Source organism: Embiotoca jacksoni, unplaced genomic scaffold, assembly GCF_022577435.1.
Source record: "Embiotoca jacksoni isolate LCO1_2020_lvr unplaced genomic scaffold, fEmbJac1.0.p SCAF_3, whole genome shotgun sequence".
NCBI lineage: Eukaryota > Metazoa > Chordata > Actinopteri > Embiotocidae > Embiotoca > Embiotoca jacksoni.
The window spans coordinates 18,028,716-18,053,140 of NW_027185381.1; the positions used below are offsets into that span (position 1 = coordinate 18,028,716).

The 24,425-nt window shown below is 41.9% G+C and overlaps 4 protein-coding genes across 4 annotated transcripts; 3 read left to right on the plus strand and 1 right to left on the minus strand.

Annotated features, from left to right (window-relative positions):
* Positions 1-399: 399 nt before the first annotated feature.
* On the plus strand, positions 400-2,297 carry LOC138205971 (sporozoite surface protein 2-like). Its single transcript, XM_069162371.1, has 2 exons — positions 400-415; positions 511-2,297. The coding sequence occupies exons 1-2, from the start codon at positions 400-402 to the stop codon at positions 2,295-2,297; spliced, it is 1,803 nt and encodes a 600-aa protein (XP_069018472.1).
* A 2,164-nt stretch (positions 2,298-4,461) lies between these two features.
* LOC138206298 (zona pellucida sperm-binding protein 4-like) lies at positions 4,462-7,368 on the plus strand. The gene is made up of 8 exons (XM_069162897.1): positions 4,462-5,132; positions 5,346-5,530; positions 5,619-5,716; positions 5,795-5,955; positions 6,045-6,237; positions 6,765-6,906; positions 6,985-7,060; positions 7,141-7,368. The coding sequence occupies exons 1-8, from the start codon at positions 4,496-4,498 to the stop codon at positions 7,230-7,232; spliced, it is 1,584 nt and encodes a 527-aa protein (XP_069018998.1). The 5' UTR covers positions 4,462-4,495; the 3' UTR covers positions 7,233-7,368.
* A 735-nt stretch (positions 7,369-8,103) lies between these two features.
* tmem263 (transmembrane protein 263) lies at positions 8,104-13,343 on the minus strand. The gene is made up of 3 exons (XM_069162898.1): positions 13,149-13,343; positions 11,089-11,159; positions 8,104-9,564 (listed from the first exon to the last, which is right to left on the minus strand). The coding sequence occupies exons 2-3, from the start codon at positions 11,153-11,155 to the stop codon at positions 9,266-9,268; spliced, it is 366 nt and encodes a 121-aa protein (XP_069018999.1). The 5' UTR covers positions 11,156-11,159; positions 13,149-13,343; the 3' UTR covers positions 8,104-9,265.
* Positions 13,344-15,341: 1,998 nt separating this feature from the next.
* Positions 15,342-24,385, plus strand: LOC138205771 (NAD-dependent protein deacetylase sirtuin-3). Its single transcript, XM_069161993.1, has 8 exons — positions 15,342-15,588; positions 20,603-20,825; positions 20,993-21,172; positions 21,417-21,649; positions 22,945-23,045; positions 23,127-23,288; positions 23,389-23,601; positions 23,814-24,385. The coding sequence occupies exons 2-8, from the start codon at positions 20,611-20,613 to the stop codon at positions 24,003-24,005; spliced, it is 1,296 nt and encodes a 431-aa protein (XP_069018094.1). The 5' UTR covers positions 15,342-15,588; positions 20,603-20,610; the 3' UTR covers positions 24,006-24,385.
* The last annotated feature ends 40 nt before the right edge of the window (positions 24,386-24,425 follow it).

The window sequence follows — 24,425 nt, forward strand, 5'->3', positions numbered from 1 at the left end:
AACATAATGCCAGTACTTAGTGCTCTGGGACCCTTTCAGGTTCACCTAAAGTTGGCTAATGGGCAATACTATTCAAGGAGGGGTAATGAATGTAAGTGTATGTGAGCCTGGCAGAGTCACTCTGTTTGTAAATCATTTCACAATGTTATCTGTCAAAATACCTGGTATCTCTGCTCTATGTCAAACTGTCATCCAACACGCTGACCTGATCTGATAAGACACGTGTTTAATCCTGTCAGAACACTGAAAATTGAAAGTGGCTGTTGAAAGATAGCTAGCCTTGACGGTGTTTATTTAGCTTCAGGGGTGTTTTTTTTTTTAAAAGCCGGTAACTTATAAATATAGCAGGAGACAGAAGATATACAATTGGGACTGTCCTGCTCAGGCGGCTGTGAAACCATGGCCAAGAACTCGAGTACCACGTCTTTACTGGCACTAGGACTGCTGTGCTTATTAGGGAGAGAAGTAGAGGCTCAGGGCTCACAGTCGCTGAATCCTGCTCCACGGAAGACCAAGAGCAAGCTCGTCCTCGCAACCCTCAAAACCATCAGAACTTGCAGAACCTATGGCACCCAGTGTACAATCAGAACCCTCAGAACCTTCAGAACCCTGGATACCCTTACAATCAGAACCCTCAGAACCTTCAGAACCCTGGATACCCTTACAATCAGAACCCTGGATACCCTTACAATCAGAACCTTCAGAACCCTGGATACCCTTACTATCAGAACCCTCAGAACCCTGGATACCCTTACAATCAGAACCCTCAGAACGCTGGATACCCTTACAATCAGAACCCTCAGAACCCTGGATACCCTTACAATCAGAACCCTCAGAACCCTCAGAACACTGGATACCCTTACAATCAGAACCCTCAGAACCCTGGATACCCTTACAATCAGAACCCTCAGAACCCTGGATACCCTTACAATCAGAACCCTCAGACCCTTCAGAACCCTGGATACCCTTACAATCAGAACCCTCAGAACCCTGGATACCCTTACAATCAGAACCCACATAACCCTGGACACCCTTACAATCAGAACCCTCAGAACCCTGGATACCCTTACAATCAGAACCCACAGAACCCTGGATACCCTTACAATCAGAACCCTCAGACCTTTCAGAACCCTGGATACCCTTACAATCAGAACCCTCAGAACCCTGGATACCCTTACAATCAGAACCCTCAGAACCCTGGACACCCTCCTCAGAACCATGGACACCATTACAATCAGAACCCTCACAACCCTGGACACCCTTACAATCAGAACCCTCAGACCCTTCAGAACCCTGGACACCCTTACAATCAGAACCCTCACAACCCTGGACACCCTTACAATCAGAACCCTCAGAACCCTGGATACCCTTACAATCAGAACCCTGGATACCCTTACAATCAGAACCTTCAGAACCCTGGATACCCTTACTATCAGAACCCTCAGAACCCTGGATACCCTTACAATCAGAACCCTCAGAACGCTGGATACCCTTACAATCAGAACCCTCAGAACCCTGGATACCCTTACAATCAGAACCCTCAGAACCCTCAGAACCCTGGATACCCTTACAATCAGAACCCTCAGAACCCTGGATACCCTTACAATCAGAACCCTCAGAACCCTGGATACCCTTACAATCAGAACCCTCAGACCCTTCAGAACCCTGGATACCCTTACAATCAGAACCCTCAGAACCCTGGATACCCTTACAATCAGAACCCACATAACCCTGGACACCCTTACAATCAGAACCCTCAGAACCCTGGATACCCTTACAATCAGAACCCACATAACCCTGGACACCCTTACAATCAGAACCCTCAGAACCCTGGATACCCTTACAATCAGAACCCTCAGAACCCTGGATACCCTTACAATCAGAACCCTGGATACCCTTACAATCAGAACCCTCAGAACCCTGGACACCCTCCTCAGAACCATGGACACCATTACAATCAGAACCCTCACAACCCTGGACACCCTTACAATCAGAACCCTCAGACCCTTCAGAACCCTGGACACCCTTACAATCAGAACCCTCACAACCCTGGACACCCTTACAATCAGAACCCTCAGAACCCTATTTTGCCAGTGTACCCACAGCACCTTCAATATGATCAAGGGTCAAAGTCTCCGTCAGCGCCAAAGTTGCCTGAGTATCAACAACCTACTCAATCCCCACATTTTCCTAAAACTCCTGAACAAGTCAGTGATCAGTCTCCAAGCGAGTGCTGCCTTCAAATGGAACTCGTGGGTTCATGGGTACAACATGGGAATGTTTTGTGCACGGTATAATGGCGTTCAAGTGGTTACTGTAAGTCCTGAGAACCTAGTTGCAAAGCAGCACCAAGCATAGATGCTAACAGTTTAACAAGCTAGCAGACGGGAAACGACAGATAGAGCAAATACAGGAAATACAAAAGCATTGTGGCGGGGGGGAGACGGTGAGGTCGTTGGGAACGTTAACATATTCCTTAAACATATTATTAAATATGTCCAAACGATAGGACAGCCAAAATGTCGGACTCAGTGATCCAAAATACACAAGTTGTAGTTCTCAAACTGATTGGGTGGGTTGCCACTTCGTTCTGAACTGATAGTTTGAACATATACAACCATGAACATAATGGTAAGGAGGAGGAGAATGGTCAGTCCTACACTCTACCTGTTAACATATTAAGAGTAATTGTTTGGAAAGTTTTCCCTTCAAGTTTTTTCTCTTTTCATTTGGAGACTTCAAATGAATGACTATTTTCTTGCTCACATCTGTCAGCGTAACCACATGATTTTATGGGGTTACAGGATCCATTTAAAAGAGCACCTTTCACGTTCACAGTGCATGTATTGCCTCATGTGCTAGATACTATCAGAGGCCAATTTTTTTTTAATACCGTCCCATTCTTTATTTGATTTTGGAAAGTTTACAGTCCAACAACAAACAGGACAGCATTACCCAATATAGCATTACCAAATACTTAATGTTAGTCCTCAATTTAGAAGACAATCTTGGTGCATTAAAACATCCTTAAAGCAAACTGTCTACTGCTGTTGCAGTTACTTTTACTGATTTTGGCTCAGTGTCAAAATAAGGACAATATCGTCAATCAAAAAAACCCTATAATAAAAATTTTAAATTAAAAAATAAAAGAAACAAAGCGACACAAAGAGTGAAATGGTCAGGTATTACTGGGCATAAAGACTTTTATATTCAGTTTTTCATAAAGACCTTTGTGACAAACATTAGTATTCTATCATCAGCAAAATGTGACAAAAATATAGTGAGTCTAATGTTGCTTGATGTGATGGGTAATAAGTAACCATATACTGTCCTATTTTTTTTAATCTGGTGCAGTAACATGTTTTTTATTATAAAATGTATGAATATTCATTTTATGAAAGTTGTAGGCTGTATGTGTTCAGGCACCCATCACTAATGCTGACAAATGTGAAGAGGTATATATTTTCTCATATTCATGTGTGTAAAATTAAGTAAAGGTTTTTTATTGCATTAACACTAAGGAGAATTACAAACCTGTGCAATAATTGGATTTTTCTATACATAGACATTAAATTGTAATTAACATGAAGATTTCTGATTTGAAATGATAAAGCTGCATTGCATTGACTTGGTATCAGTAAAATAGCATGAGGTTACTCTGCAAAGTTAGTTTCCAAATCTATTCTATAAATGAAATGCAAGTATTTACAAAACAAACTTTTTTTTAGTCTTTATTATGATAAGACATTGTACAATTGGCAGTCATTCTAACTGAATGATAAAATATCTTAACTTTTTCCATCTTTTACCTCCATGGTTACAATAATTGTATCATGCTGTCATGTTTAGAAATCCTCCAAAACAAACATCTGTTTTCCCTCATATAAACCTTCTCAGTCTGTTACTTGATTTTAGGCTCTCTGTAAAAGAAGCTGAAATATGATTGTGTCTGAATAATAGAAGTGTGAATGAATATGATCATAACAAGCTACAAAGCAAAGCACAAATATAGACATACCTACCTGGAGCTGAAGTGTAAGTGTATGTGTACGGTGAACTTTGTTGTAGATTCGGAGAAAAGATCAATGTTTGTCATTGTGCACTGGTAAAATAAACATTTAGTGACAAACAAACCCTGAAGCTACAAAGACCTTTAAAAAGGTTTTTTTGACCCAAATGTTGGACTTGTCAATAAACACTTTTATGTCAAACTGTCATCAAACACGTTGACCTGATCTGATAAGACACGTGTTTCATACCCTTGTATCAACCAAAAAAACTGGACTCAGGAAGTCCCCAAAAGGACCAAATCATTCATCTGAATCAAGTAAAAAAAACACATTATATAATATACTCTGAAACTTTTAAACGATCGCCAGATTTGATTGGTGGTTATTTGGTGGGGTGTGTTTTTTAAAAGCTGGCAACATATATATGTAACAGCAGACAGAAATTGTACACTTGGGGACTATCCAGATCAGACAGCTGTGAAACCATGGCAAAGCGCTGGAGTATCACCTCTTTACTGGCACTAGGACTGCTAGGCTGCTTACTGGGGACGGAAGTAGAGGCTCAGGCCTCACAGTCGCAGAATCCTGCACCATGGACGTACCAAAGTGGTCTAACTCCTCAGTCATCAGTGGTTGTTCAACCTCTTACAGTGAAGATTCCTCACCATCATCTTCAACATCATCATCAATCTCCTCCTCATCATCCTCCTCATCATCACCATCAAAAGGTTTGGCACCCCCATCACAAATATCCTCACCAACAGGTGCACCCTATACCCTTCGGGTCCTCTCCAAACAATCAATATGATGAATCGGCAGTGACCCTAAGACCACCACCAAACATTGCCGTGGTGCCCATGGTGCCCTTCGCACCAACTAGAGAACCCATAGAAGTTATGGATCGTTCTCTTCAGGAGCCGCAGGTCCCTAAACCACAGCAACATGCTATGCCATGGAAAACTCCTACCTACAATTCAGGTGTACCAAAGCAACCTCCTGCTCAGAGTTGTGAGGTGGAAAGGAATGTGAGAGTCCCATGTGGAGGTCTTGGTATCACACCTACTGAATGTCAAGCCATAAACTGCTGCTTTGATGGCCAACAATGCTACTTTGGAACAGCAGGTGAGTGTTTGAAAAGGCTGCTGTTTCTTTTGAGATGCATATACGACTGTTTTTTTTTTACTTACTTTTTTTTAACAGATTAAAATGTGTCGTCAAAACTACAATGCTGTGCACAAAGGCCCCTGGTATGATGACACAAAGAATAGTCTTGTGGCAAAAACTGGTTAACAAATGTAATATTATACCCCTCACGGCCTGTTTTTGTTCCACCAGTGACCGTCCAGTGCACCAAGGATGCCCATTTCATTGTTGTAGTAGCCAAAGATGTCACTTTACCCAACATTGACCTTGAGACAATCACACTGATGGGACAAGGTCAAGGCTGTACACATGTTGACACCAATTCAGCCTTTGCCATCTTCCACTTTCCTGTTACTGCTTGTGGCTCTGTTGTCACGGTAAGATCTTTATTTCTTCAGCTTTTCAATTCATATGGTACATTTGTAAACATTGTCATCCCACCTTTCATTTTCTAACCTTTTGCAGGAGGAACCTGGAGTTATAATCTATGAGAACAGGATGTCTTCCACATTTGAAGTGGGAGTTGGGCGTCTTGGAGAAATTACCAGAGACAGCCACTATGAGTAGGTGATCATTTTAAAGTGTTGCACTATTAAATAAAGGTTCTGACCAAGCAACATGAAGCCGGTTCTCGTTTTCAGGCTTCTCTTCCAGTGTAGGTACATCAGCACCTCAGTGGAAACTGTGGTTGTAGAAGTATTACTATTTCTAAATCCTCCTCTACCAGTTGCTGCTATGGGATTCATCAGCGTGCAAATGAGGTTGGCCAATGGACAATGCTATACACAGGGTTGTAAGGAATGTAAGTGGATGTCAGCCTGACACAGTCACTCTGTTTGTAGATCATTTTATAATGTTGGATAACATAATTAACTGTATCTCTGCTCTCAGTGGATGCGGCCTATAGCTCATTTTATACAGAAGCAGACTATCCTGTGAGAAAAGTACTGAGGGATCCTGTGTACGTGGAGGTTCAACTCCTTGACAGGAAAGATCCTATGCTTGTCCTGACTCTCGGTCGCTGTTGGGCAACCAAAGGCCCCAAACCTCACAGCTTTCCCCAGTGGGACATTCTGATAGACGGGTAACTAAAATACCAGTTACACTCTCCTGTTTATGATTGATCTGTGTGGAAATTTACATTGCTGTCAGGTCTTTTCACTGTGAAAACTGATTATAAAATTATTGAAACTGGAGTCAAGTTGATAATAATTGTTTTTAGGAAAAGTTCATATCAATTGAGAAATTAAAGAATATGGTAATGTTACACTGGTCAATCTTTGTTTTGTTTTTTTAAAACAAAAAAATCCTTGAATTTTATTATTTTAGTTGTTTTTTTTAAATAGTTGTGACCAACACATCTACTTCACAGGATATTTTAAAGTTGAAAAATAAACTTGTCACTTCTCCCTTGTGGACGTACTGCAATGATGATCTGAAATTTTAGTTTTTATCATTTCTGTATTGCAATTAGTTGTTACTCATTAGCCAACGTAACAGCTTAAAAATGTTTTATCTGATAAACTGATATGGGACGGCGCTATCAACCATGTTCATGTACGGTTAGGCTCCATATTTATTTTGCCTTAACTTAATTTGCTCTCCATCCAGATGTCCATACAGGGATGATCGTTACTTGTCCTCACTGGTTCCTGTGCCCCCTCGTCTGGACCTTTCCACCCACTACAGACGTTTCCTTTTCAAAATGTTTGCCTTTGTGGATCCCAATTCAATGGATCCCCTGAGGGAACAGGTAATATATTGACTGATATGGTACCGCAGCATCTGAATAACGTTGTATTTCTCTTCTGACATTGTTTTCCTTGTTCAGGTGTACATTCACTGTAGTACAGCTGTGTGCGTTGCTTCACCGGGCGCAAGATGTGAACCAGCATGCTCCAGGAGAAGTAAGAGATGAATTTGTAATCTGTAAAATTCAGAAGCAATATGTCCTAAAATCTAACCATGCTTGTATGTCTGTCTGTAGAGAGAGATGTCGAGGCTGCGGACCAGACAAAGGATGAACCAAAGATTGTGGTTACTTCTGGACCACTGATCTTTGCCACCGCTGAGCAGTAAGCAAATATACAGATACATATCTTGTAATGTATGACTAAAGAGCTGAAAGTATGCTGGGGGAAGACTCAAATGCATCTGATCACACTACTGTATTCACATCTATATTAAAACAGTGCTGGCTCTGATGTGCTGGAAATACTTTCTGATTATTTGTGTGCATATCAAACTTATTTTGATTGTCAATGATACTCAAAAAAACAACAACCAGGAACCCTTTGCAATAATTAATTAGTTCATGGCTTTAAAATGAGATCTAAAATTTAAAAAAAATACAATAAACTTTTCAATAAATGTTTTTCTATTAATAAGTCGTAGCCATTCCAATTTCCCAAAATGTTTTGCTGTGCTCTTAGAATCAAGTACTGCATCTGTGGTCTTGGTGAGCAGACACATCTGTAAATGACCAGTTTTAGTTAATAAATGAGATCTTAATATTAAAGGATAACGCTTTATCATGTAAAAGAGCTTAAATTTTATATTATGTTGAATGTTTTATTTTTTTATTTCAGCTTTATTATTTCGTATTTGAAAATGGCATATACCAAATAGACTCCATTTAACTAAATGAATGAATTCCCTGTGCACGACCCCGCCATTGTCAAAGTAAACCCACCAGGTTGCTCCTGACCTGATGCGGTATTTATGGTTTTGGACAGTGACGTTCTGCCCCTGTTGAAACATTTATAATACCACAGAAAAACACCTCTCCTGGCTAATTTTTTTCATTCGAAGCATTGTCATTGTTGCCGAATTTCATCAAATTTGATGTGCGCTATCGGGGCATGTCCATGGACAAATTGCAAATGCGCGTAAGCCAGTAGTCCCAAAATCCAAAACATCTTTTGAAACAGAGGAACCACAGAACAAGGACAACCTTCAGCTGTTTTATTTCAACAAGTTCTGAATATGATATCGACGTCTGTTTCGATAGATAATGTTCCAAACGTTCTGGAACACTGACAAAAAAAAAGAAGCTTGGAATCCTTATTTCTGCAAGATACAAAGGCTTAAGTTGTACTTTACAGGGAAAGACTGAGTAACAAAAACACTTTCTTCACATTAAATTCATTTTTACAGGTTTTCTGCTTAACAATCTACTTAACACTTGAAATTCAGAATATAAGGTCAAGAAATCCAACCATCACATTCCCACTGCATAACAGCAAACACAGTAACAGTATAAACGGGAGTATTACAAAAAAATATTACGGTGGAGAACTTGATGGTCTTTTGTGCAGGAAAAAAAAATGTGATTCCATTATGAAGCTTCTTTGTGGTAAGGTTTTCTTTAAATATAATTTTTTTTTTCCAAACAGTATACTCCTTTGACTTTCTTACTGTGACACTATATTTACTGTAATAAATACAACTCTGTATCAAAACCAAGAGTTGCCTTCCAGTGACCTGAAAATATAACCACCAGAGGGTGAACCTGTCACAAAAATTCACCGGTGAAATATCCACAGCCAGCAAGTAGTTTAGATATTAAACTGGACTTTTAATATCACCTTTCTGATCAGACATATTTGCTCATTTGTGAACAGGACGGTCGAACAGAAATCCTACTGAGTGTTTTCAGATCCATCTAACAGCGTTTGTCAGTTGACTGTGAAATATTTCCACTTATACCTTATTGTCAGTTATAGATCTGATTGATCATTGATTGTCTTGCAAGTGAAATGTAAACACTGTTGTTGTGCTGTTCTCCTCTTATATAAGTTAACCAATGCAACAAATACAGTTTACAGCAAAATAATGATGTGGCTTGTTATCAAAATCTTATGTAAGGAGTTTCAGGCACAGTTGATAATAGTCTGGTGGTGTTTTTTTTTTTTTAATCTTTTCCACATAATTGTATGAACATGGTTTTACCAACAATAACATAAAAAAACTGAAACTAAAGAAAAACAAAAGCACAGAACCAACACCAAAATGTGTACACTGAACTTCGAGTCCTCTGCTGCTCTTTTCCTGCCCGCAAACGCTAAAACAGGCAAACACGGCACGAGCCATTCACTCTCCTCCTCTCTCCGTCAGTCGGACTTGTCCTTCTTTTTGCCGCCCCCTATGGGAACTTTCCTGACCACCGCAGAGCCGACAGCCGTCACTCCTCCGGCAACGGCGCACACTCCCCCTTTCACCAGCCCGACTCCCATTGCAGGCACTGCGGCTACAGAGCTGACAGCAGTCTTGGTGAGGTCCAGGCTCTTTCCTCCGATCCAGGTCACACCGCCCACCGTCGCTCCGAGGGCTCCCCTGGTGGCACCGTACAAGCCCCCCGCCAACCTGCCGAATATGCCCGGCTGTGTCTGTGGGTGGTCCTTGTTGTTGTCTGGTTTAAAACAGTAAAGCAATATTCTATGATTCAACATTTCAACTAAAAATACAAAGGACTGAAATGGTCCAAACTTGGGCTTCAACTAATGATTATCTGCATGATGACTTAACCTAACCTTCTAATTGTTCTCTGAACTAATAAATTGACTGTTTGATCTGTAAACATCAGAAAATAGTGACAACACACTTGTCTATAGTCATGCTTTATGCACTAAAAAAAAGCTATACTAAGTTTAGCTTACTGTAATGAGTTACCATAAAATGTGCCATTTTGCTTAAAAAAAAAAAATCTAATTAAAATAGTACCTTATTCATATATTGTAGATCAATTTATCTACTCTAAAACACACTGAATCTTCACAGGCCTATTCAGATTATTCTATAGTGGAAGCGGTGCATGTTACAAAACAACACTACCACAACAGATACCCATGATAATAATGTTACCACGGCACAAAAGACTCTATGGAATTGCCCCTGCCACTATTTTAAAAAAAATATCAATTAATCTATTAGATATTTTCTTTATTAAGTATATAATCATTTAGTCCAGTTCAACAAACAGTTAAAAACTCAAAGACATCGAGATTGATTGATTACCAGAACTGTTTATCAGCAACTTAATCAATCAGCTACTTCTTCCATTATGTCACGTCACAAGGTTTCTTCTTGTTTTTCTTCTTTGATCAGTTTAGCTAAAAAAAAAAAAAGATTATAGCACGCACACACAGCCAAGTGTGTAATAGCCAAGCGGTCGGCAGGAGGGGGAGGTTATGTCCATTTCAGTGAGCGACAAACGGAAATTTGTCCCTCCAAATGTTTATAAAACATATTGTCCCTCAATATTCAACACACTGAATGATGACTGAACTTCTTCAGCTTCATATCGGTGTTCATTTCAACCAGCAGCATTGAAAACAAGTCAGTCTGAATCTTCCATGAACACTTTATCACTCGCAGGTAAAACCCTGTCTGTTTAAATCGCGTCGTCACCGATGGACACGTTAAACATAAAGCACTACGTCACCGCTTTTTGATCAACACCTCGTCACACGTTTGTCAGCAACAGGCTGGAGGACGATCTGACTTCCACTCAGTCGGTTGTCATTTTAAAGCTGTGAACCGTCCAGGTCATCTGTGTGTTGTGTTTTTGATCTAAACGCACACAAGCAACTCTGCGCACCAAAGCCTGCACCGTCTCTGGCACACGTTTCCTATTACACTGTGTTCTGTGTTTTATTAGTACTAATGCTTCAAATACACTGAAATATGTCGCCCTTCAACACGGCTCATTTACCCATAAAACATTTCACAATGTGTCCACACTGTTATCTGACAAAATCCAGAAGTCAAATGTTTCTGTGAAGATAAGACACTCTGCTTCACCGCAACACTAACCTATCGAATGTGCGCATTAACTTCTTTAAATAAACACTATGCTCCAACACGATCTGAAAACCTGGAAGACGTCGGGGTGAATACACAGAAACTGTCATGGGACATTTGCGACAAAACTTACCTGTAGCTAATGGCTCATCTTCGTGGTATGCAGGCACGTCCTCAGGCACCTGCTCCGCCTGACTCATCTCTCTGGGAAAATAAATAACCCAATTACCAAGATGACACACTAAACACAGACACACGGGAAAAGAAGAGTTTCTAACGTTAATGCTGCTTTTGAAAATGGTTCTCTTCCCGCCATCCTTAAAGTATTTCTCTTATGCTGTATACTGTGTTGAAGACCTGCGTCCATGCTCGTTCTGGCACATTGTTCTGTGTTTATTCATGTGTTCTTGTGTGAAGAGGGCAATGGTGCCTGGATTATCAGTTTTTATCCCTGAAAATGATATATTACACATGCAGTACTTCTTTGTTCTATCATGTATGAGCGGATTTACCTCTCACAGTGATAATGACAAGGCTATATGCTGCTTTATGCCGTTTCATATGTGTCATTTTCTTCCAAATAGAGGACATGTTGTATATGAAACAGCCCTCAGAGAAATCTTTACCTGGATGTCGGTGTGAATAATAGGCCTGCTGTAGGCACACAGTGTGTAAAGAAAATACAAGAGCTTGCTTTGGGTGTGCTGTTAATAAAACAAGGCAGACCTGTCTAACAGAGCTGAACAACAGGTTAAAAAACAAATGGCAAAAATATAAGCTCTAAACCAAGGCAAAACATTTTTTTTTAATAGCATTAATAAACCTATGAACCTCACATCTGAGCAGTTTTAATTTGATCTGACAGCATGGTTTGGTTATGAAGGAATAAGTACATTAACTTAACAAACGATATTTAAGTACAAATTGGAGGTACTCCTACTTTACTTATGTATATGCATTTCATGCAGCTTTATTTTTTTTTTTACTCCACTAAATTTCAAGAGGCAAATATTGTAGTTTATCTCAGTAGCCAACATTTGTCTGACAGGATACTTTTAGGTTAGGTTAGGTAGTTACTTTATTAATCCCCGAGGGGAAATTTTTTTCCGCTACGGCAGCATACAGAAGCAATAAGATAATAATAGAACAATAGAAAAGCAATAAAATAGCAGTAAAAATATAAAATGCACAGTATATACAGTATATATCTATATATATTATATACAAACAACCAAGAAACACAGTCAACAGTATTATTGTTATATATTTTAAGATGATAACCTTTTCTACTCATCCTGTCCAGAGGAAACCATGTCAATATTTCTGAATGTTTCTGCTACACTGAATTAATTGAATTTGGGAAAACTCCTATCGCGTATAAATGAATCGCTGCAGATTAAACTAATTTAACAGTATGTACGTAGTTAAACATCTACAGCAGTAAAATGCAATATACACATTAATGCAACAGTAATATTAATTTAAAAAAAACACAATATTTAAAGTTAAAGCACTGACAGGAAGCAATTTACGTCACAGTAGGTACTATTTTATATATATATATACATATATATATATATATATATATATATTTAAGAACATTTCACTGCTGATACTTGCCTTGATTTAAGTTTTGAATTTAGGACTTTTACCTGTGGTGCAGTATTTTCAGTGGGGTATTGGTACTTTGAATACTTCTTCCACCCCTGCTACTGCAGTGTTTCGAGGACGGTAACTTTTACCCCCCCCCCCCCCCCCCACCCCCACCGGGAGCCTCGACTTTCCGAGTAGTTCAATTCCCGTCTAATTGAACATGAATGTGTCACTAAAGCAGTTTGTTTGTTTGTTTGTTTGTTTGTTTTTCCCCCTTCAGATTTGAACGCCACGCGGACCTTTTAACGTTTTATTTGTAGAATCTTCCAGCTCGCGCGTCACTCAACTGTCGAATCACCCACTTCGAACGGTTTCGCCGTTAACGGCCGACACGAGGGTCCAAACTATCTTCCGCAGCACCAACAGGTCGACGGAGGTTTGATAGTCGGAGCCGTGGTTGTTGTTGTTGTTTTGGTTTTTTTTTTTAAGGTAATATGACTCAGTCATTTTTCAAAGTGACGCCCGTGGTTTCTACAGAAGTTTTCATGGCTGACTCGTTTACACAAACACAACCACGTCGCTCTAATTTTCAACACTTACCTCGTTAGACTCGTGAACTGTTCCAATGTCGTAAGGGATGTGCGCGCGACTTTAAACTAAATAACAAATATATATATATATATTTTTTTACACTTCCAGTGGCCGTAATAACGTCTCTGCTTGATGGTGAAGCTGATCCGTGTTATCTCTTGACTGTTTTTTTTTTTTTTTTGGAGGAGGAGGTCCTCCCGTCTCCACCCATACAATCACAGAGGTACACACTGTCCACAGTCTGGAGCACCAGCTGCTACAGTTACAGAAACACACACACGCACACACACACACACACACACACACACACCGCCTGTGATAATAATATTGTTGTGAAATATTTCTGCTGAATCTTAATAAAATCTGAAAGTATACTTATCTTATGTACTCTAAAGAATATATATATATCGCGTAATGAGGTCCTAAACCCAAATATTCAAAACTGTTTGATTTTTACAATCCCAAATTATTCAATCATTTGTTTGAATGCGTTTAAGTCCATTTTTGAAAGATTTGGAGATGGAGTCGTGTTGCTTGCTCTTAATTTGTGGTGCTTGCATGTCTTGGCCAGAAAAATTTATCTTTAATCTCAACAGGACCTTTACTGGTTAAATAAAGGTTAAGTAAAAAAAAAATAAAAAAAAAAAAAAAAGAACACAATTTTTTTTAATTTGGTGATCACAGTTAGCACTTTCTGTTTGGGTATCACGTTCAAAACTATAGCACAAAGTGTAGTAATGTATGTAGAAACAAATGAAAAGATAATATGCAGGGCCCCCCCAGAGCGTACCTTCTCTTTGGCGGGAGAGGACTCTGATCCAAACACCCCGAGACCTGTCATTGTTCCCCACCCGCATTCAGAGAAGACCCGCCCTGTCCTTTACTTCTGATTGGCTCTGGCCCTGTCATTCTTAGCCTAACCAACCACCTCACCAACCTCAGAACAAAGACAACGAATATTAGCCAATCAGAGGCAGAGTAGGGTGGGTCTTCTGGGATTGCGGGTGGGAAAGCAATACGAGTACCGCCTCCCTCCAGGGAGGAATTGACGTAAATCTATAACTTCCTAAATCAAAGATCGTCTCTTTTAAACAGATGTGTGTCATCATACTGAAAAGCAGTTCAACGCTGCGGGAGGCCCTGTTGGTTGGGTTTGTGGTAATTAGTTGTTTGGACATATGTATTCCAAATGATCGCCTGAAATGATTAGGGCCTTGAAATAAGTATTGTACCTTTTATCACGTCATGTTTCCATAGAGGGAACCTGTGTGGAAATGTACACGCTGCATATTTGCAAATAAAAATGCGTGTAGTTTAACCAATTTACCACAATCAGGAAGTTTATATTCTCCTTTATTGGTGAATGTGTGCATGAATATAGGTGAAGGCCTAGAATCACAGCAAATGCAGACAGAGTGGATCTGCACTCTAGATACTAAATTAAAAGATTTAAAATATGAAGTCGTCATAATGCTGTTACATTTGTCCTTCTGGCCACACATTTGTTATCTATACCTACTTCTGTATGGGGCTTAACTAGCTATCAAGTTAAGGAGTGCAGCCTCCAGAATGATCACAAACGCCTCCCCAACTAGGGCTGTCACAATATCAGACTTTCACTCAAGTATTGAGTGACGATATTATTGCAATCTATAGGAAAAGTGACCAAAATAATTATGCTATCAGTGAAAATAATCTTTTGTTAATTTATTGTTTATTGTGTGTTTAGTCTCTCTTTTGGCAAATTACACTCAAAATACAATTCTATATAATCTACGCCAAGTACATGATGTATTTTGCTATGAAGCAGGCCAATGATTAAGTGGTGCTTAATCCTAACATGCACGAGCCATGACTGCGTTTCTTTTCTAATCCCCTGACTGAATTAGTTACAATAATTTTCATATCTGTATAATTAATATAACACAAATCCTTAATACCCCCCCACCCCCCTCCAGTATTACAGTTAACGCCAATACCAGCATATCTTGACGCCTTTGGTTCCAACTACAACTGAACACTGACAGCCTTCTTTCCAAGATGAATTATTGCAGGACTGTCGCCTTAGATCCGTTTTAATTATGAAAGCGGAAACACAGTTTCACGTGACTGTAGGTCTTGTTTCCCGCCCGTATTCGTAAAGACTTATTTAGTACCCGGAAACAATAGCAGAGTGACAGCTCTTTCTTCTATAAACTTACAGTTCGGGCTGCATGCAGATACAGATCCTGTATTTCAGAAGAACGAGAACCTTAAATACAGATAAATCGGATTCTGTTCACCTCCCTGCAGCAGCCGGTGGAGGACAACCTGAGATCTTGGCAAGAAAGAAGCTCAGCGAGTTTTCCTTCTGGGTGTAAAAACATCCCGAGTGGCCCAACAAAAAGTCTGCAGGGTGTCGTCGTCGTCTGTTCATCATTCAGAAGCTCTGCCGGCTGCAAGGAGACAGGTAGATAATGTCAATGCTGCAAATGAGAGCCCTCCTGTGACTTTTACGGCATTGTTGTTAGTATTACGAGTAGACTTTTAACCTTTTAATAACGATGGCAATGGTTACCCGCAGAGTGGAGCTAATTAGGCCAACATATTGTTGTTGTTTGTTTTTTTTGTGTGTTTTTTTTTTAAAGAAAGCTCCCAAGATCCCAATATTGTGTATTTCACTCAATATTACGAACCACGTGAGTGATTACTAGCAGCTGTAGATGAAACGAGACCCTGCGCCTTTCTAGTGAAATAAAAGCCCACATTTTCTATTTGTCCTGAGGGGGTTTGGCCATCTGTTTTCTGCTTCAGGGTCCATTGTTTTTAGACCGAGAAAACAAGGCTGTTTTCTTTTTCTTTTTTCCCCCTCTTAATGTAAAGCTGTTATTTTCATTCTCCAAAATGTGTTCAGCTTCAGTGAGCGGAATTTGTTTTCACCGAGTTTCTCTGCTCACCTTAAAGTCAGTTTGACTTTCAAGTCTCAGTTTGACAGCTGTATATTTCAAGCATTATATGTGACAGCGCAACCAGAGTGGAAGACGATCATCAACCAATATGTAACTTGTATAGTTTTAGGTGCAAACGTGAAATCTCAAGTGCACAAACAGAGAGACATCTTGTGTCCAGCAGTTTAGACATTACAGATATTTCTATATTTTTTTACAATCTGGATTTAAGTAGATAAACAGAACATTTTTCATTATTATTATTGTAAGAAATATATTTTCTTAAACGGGTATATTATATGTACATGGGTATTCAAAAAGTAATTAAAACCCCTAATGTGCTCAGTACAGGTCCCAGACGTAGATGGTCTTCTGCACATACATAATCTCTTCACATTGTTTAATCTCCTTATTAAAATAGATATAACCGCCAAATAAAATGATCCAAAACAACACATCCCTGTTCAGTTTGCGGTATTATATACAACAAAGAAAGCATTTCTAGTCAGTACATGATGATGCAACAGGAAGAATAAATGCATTTACTGTTTCTGTGACTGAACTCGTCTCCGTCTTGTGCTCGAGCTGCATGTTTCCCTGTGATGTCTCTGTCCTGTTGGACACCAGTGGCTGCGTGCTGACTATACGACCTTATTGAACAGGGTTTGGTTGCCTGTTTCCTCTCGCGTAGAGACTTTCATCAGTGGCAATCCTCTGCAGGTCAGTCACAGTTAACCACAGTTAAGTTAAGTGGCGGTGATTGTTTTCCCACAATGGGGCTGATGGCTTTCACGTGTAATGAGCTAAAAGTTCCAGCAGGTGGCAGTGTGGCCTCGCAGTGAGGCTGATGCAGGGGACATAATATGTCCGCTTGTTTTTCTGAGCGTCTCCTCCAGCACTTTTGTGCAGCACTGAAAAAGTTGTGCACATCCTGAAGTGATTTTAGTGTTTTACTACACTCGCATGTTTTGACGCAACAGGATTTACTAACAGACTCGTCATTGACCTTTCTATGTCGACGCTTATAAAAACAAAACCAATCAACTATTTAGACACTGGATTCTTAATTGTACTCATTTATCAACAAAAGGACAAATGCTGCCTCAAATGTGAGCATTCATCGCACAGCTTTATTTTATGTCTGTAAACTAAATGTCTTAAAGTTTCGGACAGATGTTTGGACAAAACGATCAATATGAAGACGTTACTGTAGGTTGTTGGTCCTGATGCGCATTTTATAGACTTAACTATTTTTATTAATTGAAAAATTACCATGTTAATTGATAATGAAATGAATGGTTAGCTCTAGACGACCTTATTTAACGACACAGATTTCAGTTTTCATTTTCAGTTGCTTGTTTTGAATATCATTTGTGTCCGGCGTGTATATAATAAGCTTTACATTTTATAAATAGTATTTAGTAATAAAAATTAAAAAAAAAAAAAAAAAAAAAAAAAAGTTACCGGTCACGTGCTTTCACATTAAACTGCGGTGTTAATTTTCACATCCTGCACTCACAGTGATTTTATATCGATGCCTGATTGGTTTTTAAATTCAGGAGCCCCCCCCCCCCCCCCCCGCGGAGGCGTAAACTCGTTGCTCGGCCATCGACATTTAGCTCTCCACCACCCACCTTCCTCTCTGCGTGAGCAAACAATATACGAACACGAATTAGGACTCGCTGCTTTGTGTCAAGTGAGAGTCCAACAAAGATGCGACACGGAGTGATATGTCATTAGCGAGCAGGTGGGGAGGGAAGCGCACAGAGCCGCTGCCTCTCCAACTAAGTAATGAAGGGGTTTCCATGGCGACCGGGCTGCCGTCGGAGGAGGGAGGGAGGGGGGGGGTGCGGCGGCGGCAGAGATCAAAGTCGGCTGTTCTCAACCCCGCTGTAAGTGGAGGGTTAAATGCCGGAGGGGGGTGGGGGGGGGGGAAGAAAAGCCCCTCATTAAACTTAACCAAATCTCCTTTAAGGCACAGCTGAGTTGTTTCTCAGAGACGCCACGTCCATGTTTCAACCACTCGACTCCTCCGATGCAAAGTTAAACTTGCGGCAACATGTCGGTCCGAGTGACGACACACCTGCTGCAAGCTGTCAAATGAACACGCCCGGAAGCCGCAGTGACGTCATCGCACTGTGAACGCAGACGTGAAGACTCTCGTTTTAACATCCGGCTGAAATAAATCAGAATCGTCAGCGAGAGAGAGAGAGACTGAATTAATACTCTGAATTCTTATCTACATGGAAGTTCATAAAGTAGAAATGATATCTCCTTGTTTTTTTGTTGTTGTTGTTGTTGTTGTTTTTTAACCGTGATGCAATAATCAGACAACAACCTCTGTTCTGCCACTGAGCAGTAAGCGTTGATGGGATGGCTGCTTTCCCTTCGGATTCTGTCTTTGTTACTTTTACACAAACATCGTGTCCGCTTCCCTCGGCTGGTGTTTGGCCTGTGGTGTCGGCCTCTAACGTGTTAAAAGGATTATCAGTCAGTTTGACTTTTTTGGTGTGTGTGTGTGTGTGTGTGTGTGGGGGGGGGGGGGGGGGGTGGTCGAGGTTGATCACTGAAGTGTACCCTTTGTTGTGGGACATCCCTAATTAGATAACTGTAACCCTCATATGAGCAGCTACACTCCTGGTGGTCTGGTACTGGGACACACTGGGCTCAGTTTCAACTAGGGAGACCTGCGAGAACAAGTAGTGTGAAAGGCCAAGCAGGGGGAAGAGGGGGGGAGAGGGGGCACTCAAATCCTTTTTTAGGCCTTTTGTCATTTATACAGGGATTTTCTTGTCATTAAAGAATTATAACGGCATTTGCGGCGCATGCGGGCCTTTATTAGACCAAAAAGTGAACATTTAAAAACACGGAAAGGAAGTTTGATCTCGTAGAAACGACTACTTTCTGATGGAGGGGTTTAAAAAAAAAGAAGAAAAGGCGCAACATCATCTTAATTTAAAGCAGGCTGTTGACAAAGTGTCATTCAATTCATTGCAGATTTGCTGCACCGCTCAATGTGCCCGACTCTTTCTGCAAAGTGCCAGATGCGGTTGCACCACAGAGGGTTACGATGATGTTGACGCGTTGTGTGCTGCTACGCTGCACCATCTGTGTGAGACCTTAATAACTGGGCCGCTGATTTATTGCCTGTACTCAGCGGTGTCTTTCTGAGAGGAGACCAGACAAAAGCCGGGACTCTCGGCCTCCCGCTGTTTTTAATAGGTCTTTAGGATGTGCAGGAGGGGAAAACTGTAGTAATGTGTGTGTGTGGGGGTGGGGGGGTGGGGGGGGGGTTTTTAGCCTTTAAGTAGATGAAGGGACAGAAGATTGAGAGCCTAAAATGAAAGCAGTTCAGAGAATGTCTGCAATTCGGTCTTTTTCAGTTTTAACATTCTTTTTTTGTTGTTGTTGTAACGCAGTAGAAGAACTTCTGATGGGGTGACAAAGGTCGATCCGTCCCTTCGTATGTCCAACGCTGATATTTTCCCACCGCGTTGCCGCCCCGCGCGCCCACGGAGACGCGCCTCTCCCGTCTCCCCCCCCCCTGTCCCCTCCGGAGGGCGACCTGGTGCCTCTGGACAAAAGCTCGTCTTATCTCCCTGCTGCCTTCTGAAACAGTCTTGTTTTATGGGGTTGTAGCTCCTTTTGTTTCCTCGTTCGCCGCCTTCTCCCCGATCACTCACACTCATCCCTCATGGAAGTTGTTTGAAGGCCTAGAATAGCTTTGGAGGAGAAGACCCCCCCCCCCCCCCTTCCTCCTCCTCCTCCTCCTCCCCCTCCTCCTCCTCTCTCACTCCTCTTCATCTACTCTGCTCCCTCTTTATTGAATCCCGCCTCCATATCATTTATCTCTGCACCCCCCCCCCCCCCCCCACCCTCCTGTTTCTCTCAGCTTGCAGGGGCCGTTAAGGGGCATCCTCTTTTCTCTCCCAGCTGGGTTTGTTGACACACAGTCAATCTACGGTTCTCTTTCACCTCTGCTACCCCTCTTGTCTAACTCTCATCCCCCCCCCCCACCACCACCACCACCACCACCCCCACTTCTCAGCTCTCCCCTCCGCTTTGCCTGCACAGTAAAGCTGCCACAGCTGTGGACTGTATTAGCATAGCTGCTGAGGAGCGGAGAGGGGGGGGGGGGGTTGCTAAATATATTGCAGCCATTACCTTTTGTTCCACAGTTGACAGTTTTAAAACATTTCAGCTTCTCTCTTTGCAAAGGGACTAAAGAGGAAAGGATGCCACGATGATTTCGGTGTAACAGCTTTTTAAATATGGGACACAGAAGCCGGAGGGAGCGCAAATGAAAAACAAATCACTGGGGGGGGAAGAAAAAAAAAAAAAGGTCCATATCTAATTTGTGTGTTTAGAAAAAGGAGTGCGTTGAAAAGAAAATATCTAATAAAGTAAACAATCAATTCCACGTCCCGTTGTGGACTGTTGAGAAAGTAAAACATTGTCTTTTAAAAGGAAACTTGACTCAGCTCATTAACAGTGTCTTTTTTTTGTTTTGTTTTGTCCCCCCCCCCCCCCCAACAGGTGTGGGAATGAACAGGTCCAGGTCCAGCTGGGATAAAAAAGCCCCCCAGCCTCCACGAACCAGAACAACCCGCAGCTCTCAGGCCAGACGCACCGACCCCGCACGGCGCCGGGACTCCGGGCCGGGACTGTACGGAAAACAACGGAGGAAACAAGCGGACTCCGCTCTGGCTCGGGACCTCAGTCAGATGAGTGTGAGCGGACAGGACGCTCTACCTACGAGGTAAAGGAAAAAGCGAAGGGAACACTCCTAGACCAGTGATTGACGACGCTAAAAAAAAAAAAAAAAATCCTGTACAGGAGAAATACGAGAAACGTCCCATCAGTAGGTAGACCGCTTGGTGCACGCCCAAGCATCAGAGTAACGCACGTATACGTTTCCGTCTCCAGTAAAGGAAAGGTGCCCGAAGCCAGCGGCGATCTCGTGCGGGCGGGTCAGTCCGCGGTCACCGCCGAGTCCCGGGGCGGCCTCGCCTCCGTCGCTCGGCTGGTGAAGCTCGGCCGCTGCGAGAACGTGGTGGTGGTGGCCGGAGCAGGGATCAGCACAGCCAGCGGCATCCCAGACTTCAGGTGGGTGTCCCGTGGGTCCGTGCGCTGCTCACCCTCACCTTCCTGCCTCCCCGTCTCCAACGTCGTCTGCTGCGAAAGCGTTTTTTTTTTTTTTTTTTTTTAGAAACGGCGAGCAGCTGCGTTGTTCTGGCATTCTTGTTTGAGAGGTCTCATCCTCATCCTCCCCCGCCCTCGCTCACTTTTTTTTTTTTTATTTAGCTGCTTTTTCATCACGTCAAAATGTCTGCCACTTCCATTTCCTCAGGACTCCGGGAACTGGTCTTTACGCCAACTTGGAGAAGTACAACATCCCTTACCCAGAGGCTATTTTCAACATCGACTGCTTCTCCAACGACCCGCAGCCTTTCTTCTCCTTGGCCAGAGCCCTGTATCCCGGCAGCCACCGTCCCAACTACATCCACTACTTCATCCGCATGCTTCACCGCAAAGGCCTGCTGCTCCGGATGTACACCCAGAACATAGACGGACTGGAGAAACGTGAGCGACAACTTCAAGCAAACCAAAAAAACAGCACACACGCGTACATGTAATCCAAATACGTACGATGAAATTATGAACTATTTTTGAATAGATACACTTCACTTTTTAAAAAAAAATTTTTTTATTCATTTATATATTTTGGATAACATACATTATAACCTCAACACGATATAAATATGTGATTTTTGTCTGCAGGTCGATGTTGTACATTAACAGCATCGGCGCTCATGTAAGGAGGATCGAGCACAAACCAGTGGTTTGTGGATTAACCTCATTTCCAGACAACCTTTGATTTTCATTCATGTTTGTGCTTTAAGAAAACCAACAAGTTGAACACAGAGATTTATCAGAGACGTCCGAGTTCGCTTCGAGTCAGACACCGTTTACTTGCTGGATTTGTCAGCATGGCAAGTGCAATGCTTTATGGAAGGTGACCGCCACGTCCTGATTGTCCTTGTTTGGTTACAGCCTGTCTTTGGTACAGGATGTCCACCACCCTGGAGAGATTTTTTTTTTTTGCAACGATAAGTCAATTAATGAATTAGATGACTGACGGGAAATTGTTTGGCAACTGTTTTGATAATTGAATAATCATTTTAGTCATTTTAAGAGTTCAAATAAGAATTCGAGGCGTTTCCTATATGATTGTAAACTCCTCTTCTTTGGGTTTTGGACTGTAGTTCAAAGAAAGAAGACGTTTGAAGATGTCATGTTGGATTCCGGGAATCTAAAGACGCCATTTTCACCGAGATTATAGAGATGAAAGAGCAATCCATCACTCCATGACAAAAATAATGGCTGGTTGCAGAACTAGTGCAAAGTGTTTCATTACATTTATATGACTTATGCAGTGTTTTTCTAAGAGGCTTAGGCACATGTATTTGGAGAGTTCGGGGTCATCCCCCAATAAAAAATGTACAGTTTTTGATTAAGATTATGCAATTTCACATCATTTCTGACCATTATTTTGATCATATCTGTGCAAAATATTCCAAAAAAATGTGGAAAACCTATAGCAGGTAATAAATAAATGACACCCAAAAAAGCTTAAAAAAAACAAAACTTCTATGGAGGTTTTTCACAATGATTCTATATTTATTTGGCTTCGGTGCTGCTCCTAAGCTTTATAATTGTAGGGAAAAAAAAAAAAAACCCTGTTACGGCTGCGGAGCGATTTCTCATGTCGCCTAAAATTTGTTTGCCGTGAGTTTGTCGTGTTTCCCAGAATGGATGTCCGTCTTTGCTCTTGCGGTCTGTCATCATTTTTTTTTTTTTAATCACCTCCTTCGTAGTGTGTGGCATCCCAGATGACAAACTGGTAGAAGCTCACGGTAGTTTTGCCACAGCTTCCTGTCACCTGTGCTACACTCCGTACCCCGCTGAGGAGGCCAAGGTACGTCCAGCTGCGCTGTCTAAAACAGTAATTCCCTGCTCGATGCCACACTAATACTTGCCGCACGTATTTGTTTGACAGTTCGCCATCATGAACGACAACGTCCCCACATGCACATTCTGCGCCGCAACGGTCAAACCTGATGTTGTGTTCTTTGGAGAGGACCTTCCTCAGAAGTATCTCCTCCACTCGAAAGACTTCCCCAAAGCGGACCTGCTCATCATTATGGGCACCTCTTTGCAGGTAAACACGTCACTTTTGTGACACCATCCTACTTGAAGCCGGTTTCTGCAGCACTTGATCTCGAGCTCAGCTGAATCTGAGCAGAAGTTCATGGTTTCAGATTGAGCCGTTCGCCAGCCTGGTGAATACGGTGCGCTCCACTGTCCCACGTCTCCTCCTGAACCGACACGCCGTGGGCCCCTTCGAGAAGGTCCCGCTGCGGAGAGGAGACCACATGGAGCTGGGGGACCTGGAGGACACGGTCAGGAGGTTCGCTGAAATACTCGGCTGGGACAGCGAGATCCAAGAGCTGATGAGGAGTCAGGAAACGCTGGTGGGTTGAAAAAGCTCTTGCGGGTTATGCGCGTTTTTTTTTTTTTTTTTTATTTCGGGTTGTTTATTAGACAAACAATACTTTGTTGAAATCAAAAGGGAAAGCAGAAACACAGCAGAGAAAACTCCTGTAATATTGAAACCACAGTCTCTTTGTCTGGGCTCTTTTCTATAACACGTTTGGTGTCCAATGTGGCAACTTCCCGTCTCCAGAGCATCCCCATGTTGGTCAGCAGCCCTCCGTCGCTGAGCGGGCAGACGTCCCGCCGCAGCAGAGCGGCGTCGGAGCCTCCAGGCCAGATGGACACGTCCAGATCCAGAGAAACAGCAGCAGGCAGCGGCAGCGAGGAGACCGACTCGGAGACGGACAGCAAAAGCTCCGCATCATCGAGCCCGAGCAACTGACGCGGCACGTTTGAAAGCACGACACTGGAAAGGGTTGAGGCGGTTTCCTCTCTCCTTAGTTCACACTAAAGACTGGTCTGTGATTTCTGCACACACGGCGTCTCTCAGCAGGTTATTTTGAGTGTTTATGTAACGTAAGAGCCGGAGTGTGTGTGTGTGTGTGTGTGATGTTTATGTTGTGTTCATATGTACAAATCAAAAGATTTATCATGTTCAAGCACAGGGGAGCGTCCATCCAGAACACTATTGAATGTTTGAGCCCTGTAACAAAATGTAAATGCGTCTTCAGGTTTTTTTGTTTTTTTTTTATATGTCAGAAACTTGTTCATGTTTTATATCAGTACAACACTGTACTTTAAACAGTATTTAATAAACATATAATTTGCACGTCTTTAGTATGATTTATGTGGTGTGGGTCAC